The 13,957-nt window shown below is 40.5% G+C and overlaps 1 protein-coding gene across 1 annotated transcript; it reads left to right on the forward strand.

Annotated features, from left to right (window-relative positions):
* Positions 1-4,550: 4,550 nt before the first annotated feature.
* On the forward strand, positions 4,551-12,361 carry LOC309824968 (thiamine transporter 2-like; the record flags this gene model as incomplete). Its single annotated transcript, XM_082658257.1, has 5 exons — positions 4,551-4,700; positions 7,180-7,993; positions 9,550-9,742; positions 11,034-11,175; positions 12,203-12,361. The coding sequence occupies 5 exons, from the start codon at positions 4,551-4,553 to the stop codon at positions 12,359-12,361; spliced, it is 1,458 nt and encodes a 485-aa protein (XP_082514383.1).
* Positions 12,362-13,957: the final 1,596 nt, after the last annotated feature.

The raw sequence follows: 13,957 nt of genomic DNA on the forward strand, positions 1-13,957 counted from the left end.
GCAAAGTACACTGTCTACTGAAGGCATGTCACTTTCGCACCATCATAGAGTCAAAATATCCTAAGTTGAACCATTGATAAGTTGGGCATTACTGTATTATATAATATATAATTATAATTAATTATATAGCATATTATATATAAATATATTGTATTTTATATGTAATATGTAAATATATATTTTATGTAATATATAAACTATATATTATATATAACATAAATATATAAATTTATAAATTTTATAATATATAAATTATATTTATATATAATATAAATATATTATAAATATATAATATAATTTGATATAACATGAATATATAATAAAATATATTAACATTATATTATAATTTAACATAATATATAAATGTATAATAAAAATATGTATACATATTTAAATATATATTAATCGCTGTGGTGACTGAAGGAGCCAGAGCCATGGTGCTTTGTTCAGGGCTGAACACAGACACTGTTGGATAAGCAGTTTAGGTTGGATGGGACAGAACAGGTCACAGACGGAGTGCTGTGTGCGCACCAAGGGGATAGCGGGTGGGGCAGGATTGGAGAGTCCTATCTGAAACGTCGGAATCCCCTGAGGATTCTTCCACTCGTCCTGGACTCTCCAGGGCCTAGAGGTCCAGCAGAGAATTTGGGGGTAATAGGTGTATGTGTAGGTGTGGGAAAGCTCCCTGGATGGTTTCCGCCACCTCCCCCACCACACTGTGGCGTGGAGCTGCTCAGCCCAGTGCATGGATAAGGGAGGAGGGGTTCTTGGGCCTCAGGCATCAGACTCACTCAGCGCCTATAAATGCAGGTGCCTAGGCCTCACTGTGCCTACTGAATCACACTTTAGGGCTGGAGTCCCGGAAGCCGTATTTTCACCAAACCCCCGGTGATGATGATGCGAGTCAAGTTCACAGTCGTAGTGACTGGCCAGGGTTGAGAAGGGCTATGCAGTGAGGCAAGTGCTTGACGAGGAGACCCTGGGCAGTGGGTGGGGGGAGGGAGAAGAACAGCCAGATACCAGCAGCCCAGAGTCTCAGAGTCTCCCAGGGGGCAGCAGGCAGCGGGCGGGGACAGGGGCCGTGGCCCTGGAGGCTGAAGAATCGCCAGCAGGTGAGACAGGGTCTCAGAAAGGGTGTAGGAGCTCCTGCTGCAGCTAAACCAGGAGACTCCAGCTGCTCTACTCAGCCCTCCTCGGTTAAAGGACTCCCGCGCGTGTTCGCTTAGATGCCTTCTCTCATTTTCTCCAGCAGAAAAACTAGCTTTGGAGCACGCGTCTGTTTCTGTGGGAAGGGGCTGGAAAAGGAGGAGAGAAGGAAGCCCAGCAACCCCGGGCCCACGTGTGACCCCCCCCCACCCAGGTGTTTCTCAGTTGTTTTCAGCTAAACCCAGACACCCTCCCTCATTTTCTCCTCATTAAGCCCGAATCACTGTGGGGCCTGCCACGTGGAGAGAGCCAAGGGAGGGAAAATGACATGTTGGAGCGGCAGCTCTGTGCCCAGCAAGGCGCCAAGTCCCTTCCAGGTATCAAAGCCCTTGGTACGCACAAAAAGCCCACACATGCAGGTAGCGTTGTTATCCCACTTTACAGACGAGCAACTGAATGCAAGGTGCTTGTACAGTTGAAAACCTCCTTGGCCTTTACCTGGTGCTACTAGGAAGGGCCCTCAGGAAATCCAGACAGAGCTTTCCTGCTTCTCAGAGGTTCATCCCCTTCCTTCTACGAGACTTACTGTGTGGAGAGCTCTTCTAGGCACAGGAATAGAGCAATGACCCAAACAGACAAAAGGCTCTGCCCTCCTGCTTACATATACTGTCTTTCTCTGCTTGACCTTCCCAACTAAACCCAAAGGTGCAGCACTATTAGAACAGTTGTGTCTATGGCCCTGGCACGCTGAACGCACCCCATCCCACCTGATGTCGGAAGCTAAGCAGGGTCGGGCCTGGTTGATATCAATACTTGGATGGGAGGACAGTTATCAGATGGAAAGATAGATGAGCCAGGGGTCTCTTCTCAGCCCAGGGGCCACGGGCATAGTCCTAGGTCTCTGAGATGCACAGAGAGAACAATGACTTGTGGAATTAGTGCACAATCCATGGTCAGCAGATGGAAAGAACGTTCTAGATGTAGAGTCAGCCGATGTCACCCCATTAAGACTACCCTTTGAAAGATGGCCAAGCCTTAGTAATTGCCTACCCAGGATAGCCCTTTCTATAAAAACATTACTCACAAACCCTGGTAGCAACTCAGGAAGAAGATAAATCCCGTGCATTCTAGGCTGAGGCAGGAGGTAGAGGACCGTCAAATCCAATACGGTCTTGGCAAGAAGTTCACATTGTCACATTGCTCACATTAATCCACTTCCATGTCCACATCCTTCCCCTGATCTCTGCGCAGCCTCATCAAGGGTTTTGTTGACAGAAACAAACTCATTTAACTTAAGAGAGGAACGACGCAGCTGTCTGGGACCACCTTGTGAATGGGTCGGGTGGGTGGCAGGCCAGTGGTGTGACTCAGCAGGTCCCCCACCTCCTCAGCCCCTAGCAGAGTTCCCACCCCACCTTGCTCTTGCGGAGTGAGCATCGTCTCCCCTCTCTCTGGCCCACTTTCAACCTGTAATTGCCCCTGGAAGCTCTGGGTATTAAGCCATACTCTTCAGCATGAATGTGTTCATAAAAACACTTCCCTCACTGTGGGGAGAAGATGTCATTAGGTTAATAACAGCAGAGCCAAGGAAGAAGGCCACCAGAATGAGGCCAAGTGGAGCAGGTGACAGGACCGTGGAGCTGGGAGCCAGGAAGACCTGGGTTCAAATCTTGACCATGTGGTTTGAAGCCAGTTGTTGGACATCTTGGATCTCCCATATCCTCACCTGGGAATCTGGGAAATTATTGTGTGTTATAGTTATTATGAGGATTTAGTTAGATTAGATACAGAAAAGCATCATACAGCAGGTTAGTTTCTTTCCTAGGACTTAGAGAACTTAACCACGCGCAAGACCGCCAAAACATGTGTGCCCTTTACAAAGTAATGCTTGATCCAAAATATGAAGGCATGAGGGTGAGCTTTCCCGTTGCACATTGTAATCCCCGTGGAAAAGCAAGATGTTTTCAAGCGTGGCCACCGTAAAATAAGGGCTTTGCTGCTCTTGTTTTTCTGTGCAGTGATCAATGAAATCCTCTACTGGAGTTTTTGTATGAAATGTGACGTTCAAGCAAGTTTATTTCTGGGTTAGGAAACGTATGAACTGAGTAGGAACTGTTAATGAGCTACCTGCCCCTCTGAGTGGTGTGAAACTTCAGACTTAGGGATGAGATGGGCCCAGTCAAAAAGGAAAGCGGAAGAACAGTCTAAGACGTGACACCTTCTCTTCCCAGCCCAGAGTTAGCACCAGGATGGAAAAGGGGGGAAATATGGAAAAGATGGCAAGTCAGAACTTTATCCAGTTTAAGTTTTTAACTGAAGAATTATAAATTCTCAGATCATAGACACCTAACAAAAATAACTTGGAGGTCTATTATGTGTCAAGCACAATACTAAGCAAGGGAGAGCCTGCTGGAGGGAAAAGGTATAAATAAATACAGTGTATTAAGATTTCTGAGTCAGAAGTTTCCATGCAAAATAAAGTGTGCAGACAGAAGCAGCCTTGAGCAACTCAGTCTCTGTTCTCTTGGTTTTGACCTCCTAGAAGGTCATGTCCAGACAGACCTCGTTTTATTGCACTTGACTTTATTGCCCTTCACAGATACTGCAGTTTTTACAAATTCAAGGTTTTTGGCAACACTGCCTGGAGCAAATCTATCAACACCACTTTTTCAACAGCATTTGCTCACTTCGTGACTCTGTGTCACATTTCAGTAATTCTCACAATGTTTCAAACTTTTTCATTTTTATTATGTTTGTCATGGTGACCCCGTGACTAGTGATCTTGGATGTTAACATTGCAAAAAGATTACGAGTCGCTGAAGGCTCAAATGACGGTTAGCATTTTTTAGCAATAAAGTATTTTTTAATGAAGGTACGCACATAGCTTTGTTAGACATGATGCTGTTTCACACTTAATAGACTACAGTACAGTGTAAACATAATTTCCATATGCAGTGGGAAACCCAAAAATGTGTGCTGTTTGCTTTATTGTAATATTTGCTTTGTTGCAGTGGTCTGGAACCAAACGGGCAGTAACTCTGAGGTATGCCTGTACACCAGTAATTCACTAGCCAATGTTTTACTTACTTTTAAACATCCACTGGTCCATTGTTTACCAATTATTAGTAGCTACTTATTACCATGTTTATGACGGAGAGCACTAAAGAAGTGGGACTCTTCCCACAGCAATAATGAGTAAGAAGTTTGTTGGCAAAGGAGGGTTGACTGATTCTCCTTAGGAATATTTGAAAGCAGTTATTCATCACTCACCTTTTCAGGTCAGCTTCAGATGGATGAAACTTTGTCCTTTCATTAAACATTTAGAAATGAGCTTTTCATGACATCTAGGATGCCAGAAAGAATAAACATCAGTTAATTTTTGTTTTGTTTCCATTTGATCAGCCATGAGTTGTTTCCAAACTTCAGCGAGCCATTCCTGGATTTATCCCACTGTGATCCTCTGCCTGTTTGGATTCTTCTCCACGATGAGACCCTCAGAACCCTTCCTTATGCTGTATTTATCTGGGCCAGATAAAAACCTGACCAGTGAAGAGGTGAGTTAATATACATACATATCTTGATGTGGTTTAATCTTACAGGACTCAAACAAGGACCTAGAGTGACGTTTTCATTCAACTGGAAATAAGATTAACACACTGACCTCAATGAATCCCATCTTCATAGTATGTGTTATTTTATAGAACTGTTCAAACTACTCTTTCCTCCTCACACTTGCAAAAATGGGAAACCAAAACACATTGCATGTGTAACAAATATTTTCACTTTTGCAGACTTCTAACATTAGGCTTAATGCATGGGAACATGTCAAGTCTTCATTGATTCTATTATACTAATCCTAATTCTATTATACTAATCCTAAAATAAAATCAATGATGCCAGGCACAGGATCTAGTCCTAATAAACTTTTAGCCTGCTGGGGTATAAGCAGAATGTGTTTAAAAATTGTAGGATTTCTTTAGGACACTAACTCCATTTTGAAAAACTATTTATCAGCAGGTGAGACATTAACAGCTTTATCTTCCCCAGAAGTCCCAATTCTCTTACTCAAAGGATCCACCTCTTTTTTTTTTTTTTTTTTTTTTTTAATGACAAGTGCAACAAGAAAGTGCACTGACCCAGTGGGAGAATTACCCTGGGCTGGTTTCATAGTCTCCAGCCATAGCTAAGAAAACACTGTAGAGTGTGTGGCTTCACCTGAAAGGCTCACTGATGCTGCTTTATTTGGTGATAAGGTAGTATGGACGGAAGGGCAAGCTTATTCTATTGTATTGTAAAATCACTTAGGGGCAACTCTGTTTCAAAGTTTCCCGGATGGAAGCATGTCACTATTCAGACAAAGCAAACAACAGATAGACATCCAGAATCAACCAGTGAGCCCCAGGGGTCTGCTTCCTTGACCACTATGGACCAGCTGGACCTCAAAGGCGCAGCGCAGTTACATTAGCCTTTCAAATCACTGAACATTCCCCTGTCATCGAAACAGGAACCACTGAGGTTGCTGGAGAAAGCAGGGGGCACAGAACAAAGTCTAATGCAGCTGACCTGCACCTGTACCCATCACGCCCCAAAGATCAACAACTTCTTCAGTCCTTTCTGTGAATGAACCTTGAGGTGCCGTGCATTTCTGACTAAATCCATGAGATGACCCATACCAAAGTGAGGCCAGAATTGAGTGAGCAGAGACAAATCAGTAGAATTGGAGGCAAACGGGGTTGGGAGCCCAGCAAATTTGGCCAGGAAGGAGAGGAAATGCATTGCTTGTTCCCACACCATAATTCTGCAAGATGATTTACCCTGTGCTGTCTTCATCTGGGTGTTCATCCAGACTTGCAAGGCTGAGATTTTTGTCATAATGATGAATCACATAAAGGTAAAGGTTGCTGGATTATTCTAACACTGTAGCTGCTTTATCTAGTGTTGTTATCTCTGAACAAGAAGAGAATAGTATTTTTTAATAGCCTGAAAAACCCACAAGTGTCTGTTGAACAATTTTTAACTAGTTTACAGGCACACCTCAGAGATATTGCAGGTTTGGTTCCAGACCGCTGCAATAAAGTGAACATTGCAATAAAGCAATCACACAGATATTTTTTTAATTTCCCAGTGCATAAAACAGTTATGGGGCTTCCCTGGTGGCGCAGTGGTTGAGAGTCCGCCTGCCGATGCAGGGGCCACGGGTTCGTGCCCTGGTCGGGGAAGATCCCACATGCCACGGAGCGGCTGGGCCCGTGAGCCATGGCTGCTGAGCCTGCACGTCCGGAGCCTGTGCTCCGCAACAGGAGAGGCCACAGCGGTGAGAGGCCCGTGTACTGCAAAAAAAAAAAACAGTTATGTTTTCACTATACTATAGTCTATTAAGTGTGCAATAGCATTATGTCTAAGAAAAGTATATACCTTAATTGAAAAATATTTTATTGCTAAAAAAACGCCAAAACAATGACAATAGTAACATCAAAGATTATTGATCATAGATCACCATAACAAATATAATAATAATGAAAAAGCTTGAAATATTGTAAGAATTACCAAAATGTGACTAAGACATGAAGTGAGCAAATGCTATTGGAAAAATGGTGTCAATAGACCTGCTCAATGCAGGTTGCCACAGACCTTTAATGTGTGAAAAACAAAACAAAACAAAACACGATATCTGCAAAGCACAATAAAGCAAAACACAATAAAATGAGGTATGCCTGGGCGCTGGTGTGCATACTATTATAAATTTAATATAGCTCAGATGGCATTAAGCCAATATATTCTACAGAGATGCATGTAAGTACATGAAGTGGGTTTTTTGGTGGGGTGGGGGGAGCTCTCCTTTCCTACTGGGTTCCTTGAAAATCAGTTTTCTATTGTGCTTTCTCATAATATGAAGAATACCCTATTTGATTGGATGCAGACTTTTGTATCCGGCAAGCGACATGTACCTTAGTAATGCACGAATCTGAGAAAGGTAACCCTCTTCACTTCCTGGTGCTTCATGGTCACAGGATCCATTTTTCCACTCTGCAGATCACAAATGAGATCTTCCCCGTGTGGACATACTCATATCTGGTGCTGCTGTTCCCGGTGTTTATCCTCACCGATTACGTCCGCTACAAGCCAGTCATCAACCTACAAGGGATCAGCTTCATCGTTACCTGGCTGCTGCTCTTGTTTGGCCAAGGAGTGAAGACCATGCAGGTCGTAGAGTTCTTCTATGGGATGGTCACTGCCACCGAGGTGGCCTACTATGCCTACATTTACAGCGTGGTCAGCCCAGAGCATTATCAGAAAGTGAGTGGCTACTGCAGGAGTGCCACGCTGGTGGCCTACACGGCGGCCTCAGTGCTGGCCCAACTCTTGGTATCCCTGGCCAACCTATCATACTTTTACCTCAACGTCATATCCTTGGCCTCTGTCTCCATGGCCTTCCTTTTCTCACTTTTCCTACCGATGCCTAAGAAGAGCATGTTTTTTCATGCAAAACCCAGCAAAGAAGGTCCTCCAAAGCCACCAGGAAAGGATGCTGTCTTAGAGGAACCTCAAAAGGATCATGAACCAGGTGGACAAGAAGTAGTCACTGTTTCAGGGAACCCATATGATGGTCATTGGAGCAGCCCAAAGCCAGAAAGTGTAGTTTTGAGAGTTTTTGTGCAGTGGTTACAAGATTTAAAGGAGTGTTATTCCTCAAAACATCTTTTTTACTGGTCCCTATGGTGGTCTTTTTCCACAGCAGGTTTTAACCAGGTTTTGAACTATGTTCAAGTCCTGTGGGATTACAAGGCACCAGGCCAGAGTTCCATAATATATAATGGAGCAGTAGAAGCTATTGCAACCTTTGGGGGTAAGTAAACTTTGATCTTCCTTTGATGGGCTACCCCCCACTAAGTTCATTTCTCCAGTTGCTAAATTCTCCATGGTGGTAAATTAGGTCTGTTCAGAAGGCATATTAATCTTTTCCAGGAATAGAAGGCAGTGGGGCAAAAAGAGGGACAGGACATTTCTATTTAATGTGTTGCAGTTACTGGTAACTCAAGAGCTCGGAAGTCAGCACCAAGTGATCACATTCTAGTCAGATTCCCAAGATTCCATTTCATCATCAAGAAAAGTGTTAATAATGCCCCCTGTTCTTTCAGGATTGTTTTTAATATCAAAAAGAAAATAGGCATCTTGTGTATAAAAAAGGTGTTTTTATTATTTTAGAAAATGAACTGAACTTTTAAGACTTCCAAATTATCACTGGAAGGGTTTTTGTTAATAAAGAATTTGATTTAGCTAGTGCCCATCTTTAAGAAATTCCAGGCTCTACACCACAAATTTTCAAAATTAGCTTTCTTATGAGATTTAAATCAGAAGTGGAAGATGTTATGTGAGTCAGGATTCTAATATCAGAGGAAAATCTGCCTTTGAAGTTCCCTCTACAATAAATATTTATATCCTGGTTAATGGAAACTTAAATTCAACTAAGACTTTGAAGGTATTTTTCTAGGAAGTAGGAGATTTCCACACCCTGTTTACATAAATTTTCAGAAACCTCATGTGGTGTCTGTTTTATTATTGTCTCCCTTTTAGGAGATTTCAGTTTAACTCCTGGAAACCAAGACTGTACTAGAGTTAGTTCACTGAAATTATCTCTCCTACATTCCAATTTCTGGGAAGAAAAGTAACTTTATGTCTTTTGCAGTGTGGTTCTTGCCTAGATCACATGTGGAAAAGTTAATCAAATCTCAATAATTTGAAACATAAATATCTCTCACTTTGTTAAAGAGAACTATAATTACTAACTCTAATTACTGTCAATTATTCAACCTCTTAAACTCTGTAAATTGTTCACCCAAAACCTCAAGTAAATTAAGCCAGATCTTGAAGACATTAAGATGGAGATTAGAAGTAAAATTAAGACAGATTAGTTATAAAGACTAAAACTTACTACCTGATGCAACGTATCTGTTACCTATCACTGAGAAAAACAATAAAGAAAGGCAAATATGAACAGGCTAGGTGTACTGCCAGAGCAGTTGTTTCACCTTTATCTATCCCTGCCCTGAGCATGTTGTATTAAGTGACTGAGTTTATGTATCATTTCTCCCCACTCTGTGGGTGGTTAGGAACCTTTCTAGTCCCTCTGCATAGAACAGTGCTTGGCATGTAGTTGATGCTAATTAAAAGTGTGACAACTAAATGACTAAAAGAATAGAAATTAAAGAGAGTAGCCAAAGGAAAACATGCTTGAGACATGGATAAATCCCCATTTAGGTGGATCACACTATTTTCACGAATTGGGAAAGCAATATGTTTATCTTTCAGAATTACCTGAGACCTGAGTTCTTAAGAGAACATATTGATGTTTCCCATGGGCAAAGTCAATATGTTGGATCTTCCTTAATGTTTCTTCTTTAGGGGCCCTGGCTGCCTTTGCAGTGGGTTATGTGAAAGTCAACTGGGATCTTCTGGGAGAGTTGGCTCTGGCCATCTTCTCGGTTGTCAATGCAGGCTCTCTATTTCTCATGCATTACACGACCAGCATATGGGCATGCTATGCAGGCTTTTTGTTATTCAAGACCGGCTATATGCTTCTTATCACCATAGCAGTGTAAGTATTACTAAGCATTTCTTCCCAGTCCTAAAACTAAACCATATTCTCTTTTCTGTATTCCTATAATTCTTTTGAGAACTTTGGAAGGATTTTAATCAATTACAATATTAAATGTTGACTACTTCATATTAAATTAGGCACAATTGAGCCATCTTTTCATTTAATTGCTCACCGAATATTGCTAATATTAATCAGCAAGGGAAACAAGTTCTGTAAGTTCATAAACCAAAGGCAATGATACATGGTCAGGTTGTGATTTTTATTTCAAACAGTTTGCCAGTTTGCACAGTGTAATGCAATTTGATTTTGAATGATTAAGTTTAGATTACACCTCTGATTTCACTTGGTTGCTTGAGTAATTCCAGGCATATACTTTTGTATGAAACAAAATATTTTCAGCAAGGTGGATACTGAAAAAAGTAGATGCAAAGATTACAAGAAACTATGAATCCCAGAGATCATTTTTTTAATGATTAAAAACATTTGGTTCTATATATAAGTGCAGAGAAAGCTGACTATAGGATATATGCTTTGGTATTAACCAAAAGAGATAAGAAACATTTGAATTTCAAATCACATGAAAGTAGAGCCAAAAACTTTATAAAGTTTTGAGTTTTAGTCTGTGAAAAATGCTTGATAAGTAATTGACAAAACACGGAAACGTGGACCCTGAGAAAAGATCATGAAACAAAGGAAAGAGATGAAACTTGAGGCAAGTTCATTTTTTTCACCAAAGGGTATCTGTTTAATGTATCAAACTCATGTGTCTTCAGTTTTTTTTAAGGCGAGTATTTTGTTAAGGTAAGATGACATTGTTTCTTTTCATTTTAAGAATATTCAGAACCCAAAGCCTTTTACCTGCATTCCAAGGAAGAACTATAAATAACATATATCTGCCAGTCTTTCGAAAGTGCTTTGTAATAAGATTTCAATATCTATATAATTATAAAAAATAGGTTTCTTATGAGATTTAAACCAGAAGTGGAAGATGATTCCAATTCCAATTCTGGCCTCAGTTTAATATGGGTCATCTCAAAGGAAGAACATTTAGGTTTAATTTCTGGAACCATTAAATTGGATAGGAAGAATTTTGCCATATTTCCTTTAAGTATATTTTAATTCAACCTTTAAGTATATATTTTTTCCTTGTTCTGCCCGTTTGTCTATACTGGAGGAGATTTAGACAAAAAGTGCTGTTAACAAGACACTGTTTTCTCTTCATTTTCTTTTAAAGATAAGAATCCCATGTACGTTCTCGTTAAAAATCTTATTCTATGTTGAATGACAGGTTTCAGATCGCAGTTAATCTGAGTGTGGAACGCTACGCCCTGGTGTTTGGAATCAACACCTTCATCGCCCTGGTGATTCAGACCATTATAACCGTGATCGTAGTAGATCAGGGAGGATTGAGGCTGCCAGTCCACATTCAGGTAAGCTGCAGTACTTCCATTTTCCTATTCACGCAGTTGGGGGGGGGGGGGATGTAGAATAACCTGGTCATCTCAGAGGGCTTTTTCAACCTTACCACTGGCAGTATTGAATTTCTTGGCTAGGCAAATTTTAAAATAAACCATGCCTTAGGACTTCCCTGGCAGTCCAGTGGTTAAGACTTCACCTTCCAATGCAGGGGGTGCAGGTTTGATCCCCGGTCAGGGAGATAAGAACACACATGCCTCACGGCCAAAAACCCAAAAGATAAAACAGAAGCAATATTGTAACAAATTCAAAAAAGACTTTAAAAATGGTCCACATCAAAAAAAAAAAAAAACTTAAATAAAATAAAGTAAAATTAGCCATGCCTTTAACTATCAACTGTAAAACCAAGTAGGTTTTGAGCAGTAATCACTATAGGTTAGCATTTGCCTTTGGTCCCTAAAACCCTATCAGGTAACACTCTTGCCTTCATGTCCCCCTTATGTCTCCTCCTTCCCCCGTGGTCCAGTACCACAATATACTAAGATGCAACTGGGAAGGGGTACGTGGCTGCAGAGTTCACCTCCCTTTTAAGTCTCTCAGAGTACTGAGAGACTTAAAATTAGTCCAATTTCACATTTTACATGTGGATCTGAAAAAAAGGGGATAAGGCAAGTAAAAAGTAACCTCAGTGTCGAAAACTCATTCCTGGAGACATTACATATAGCATTGCACTATCCTCCAAACATAGACACGTAAATCAGTGGGATTTAGTGTTTCTTTCACTATTGGTGGCATGTGCTAGAATTTGAATCCAAGCAGCCCTGACCCCAGAGCCCACACTCTTAGTTACTGCATTGCTTACCCTTTCATGCCTTGTTCTTCTAAGAGGGGAAAAGAGAGTATTGTGCACATCTAAAAAATCCATATTAAGATCCTGATTCTCGGTTACCCCATCATCCATGTAAATCAACAGCATCACTATGTATTATCAATAACATAGATAGTCATATTTCATGTGTGTCTAACTCTGTTTTTCTCTAGTTTTTAGTTTATGGGAGTTACTTTGCAGTCATTGCTGGCATTTTCCTAATGCGAAGCATATTCATTATCTACTCAACCAAATGCCGAAAGACAGTGCAGAGCTCTGCTACAAGTCAGAATCCATATGGGCCACACCCAGAAGAACCAAAGAACAACTAATGAACAAGGCTCTAACCTCTGTCAACCACTACAGCCTCTGAGCAAGGACTCTGCTGGTCACAAAGTCATGGAGTGCCATAAATTGACACACTTCACAAGTCTGGATTCCAGTGAACCTTTTCAAAGCCAGGAAAGTTCAGCTTTGGACCAGATATCTATGTACCCAGCTGAACTGGTTGCAGCTGTTCAGGTATACCATCTCAATTAAACAGCCTATGTTGGGGAACCCCAGTGAATAACAATGACTGGAAAATTCTGGTTTTGATTGCTTGCAAGGATGTGCAAGTGGCATGGAAACAAACCATGAGAAAACTCCAACCATCCTAGAGTTTGATATTCCTCATTTGTGAGCAGAAATACTAACTGAAGTGACCCTCTTGCTTGGCTTAGATATTTGTTTTATTTTACCCAAAACAGGCAACACAATGGATATTTTTTGTCACATGAGCCATTGTCCTTCTTCTTCCATTAAGTATATTTCTTTAAAACTTACAGTTCCTTGAGAGAATTATAGGGCTTGGTCCCATTTCTAAGGAATCCTTTTCTCTCCTGATAACACAGTATTATTCACAAGCTATTATTTGATAATATCACCACTTAATTTTTTAATCATTACTCCTCACTTTGTGCTCTTCTGAGCTTTGTTGTTGAAACTCTACCTCAGGAATAACTCCAGACACTCCTGTGTGGCCACAGAATGACATTCATGCCAATTCCCAGTGGCCCCAGGAGAGACAATGAGCTTTCTTCTATCATGACCCCAGACAAATGTTTTAATGTCGTGTCAGTGTGATGTCTGCCTAAAACAGAAAAACTTAAGTAGAAATTTTCAGGGATTTCTAGAAGTATTCATAAATAAGGAAACACTGATGGGGGGGGGAACACCTAATTTTTAGATGACACAGATTGTGCTAAATAAAATTAATTGGTGCAAAAATATTAAAGAGCTTTTCTGATTTTTTGGTGTATTGTGCTGAAAATTGGCTGAGTTTATCTGTCATTTGAAACTTCAACAAAAATTTCATTGAACATTCTGCCATAGGAATAATGAATGCTGATTCAAGATTTGTGTTTCAAATAGACTTTTCTCCAAATCTCAAAATTCAATCTCTGGACAAAAAATTAAATTCAGTCCAAAAGCCAATACAGTGGAGAAAACTAATAACTAATTACATCAAAAGCAAGAAAAGAATGACTACTGTTATCCTTCTTGGTTATTGTCCTGAAGATATTAGCCAACACAGTTAGACAAGAAAAAAAAATGAAAAATCAAAAGTTGGAAAGGAAGAGGCAAAACCATCACAATTCCAGAGGCTACAAGTATGCACCTAAGGGTCTCAACTAAAAACTGAGTAATATAGAAAGTAAGTAAATAGAAATCAAAAGTTTTCATGATACAACAACCATTTAGAAGATATACGGGAGTAAAAGACCACATTTATAATAGAATAAAAATAAAATACCTAAGATTACATTTAATCTATTTACTCATTTAATAAATGTGTAAGACATATATAAATGTGCCTGAAAACACTTTTGGAGATTATGAAATAACACCTAAACATATGGAAAAGCCTACCTTGTTCTTGGTTAGGA

The sequence above is a fragment of the Grampus griseus genome, assembly GCF_964374135.1.
Source record: "Grampus griseus genome assembly, chromosome: 7".
Taxonomy (NCBI): Eukaryota; Metazoa; Chordata; class Mammalia; order Artiodactyla; family Delphinidae; genus Grampus; species Grampus griseus.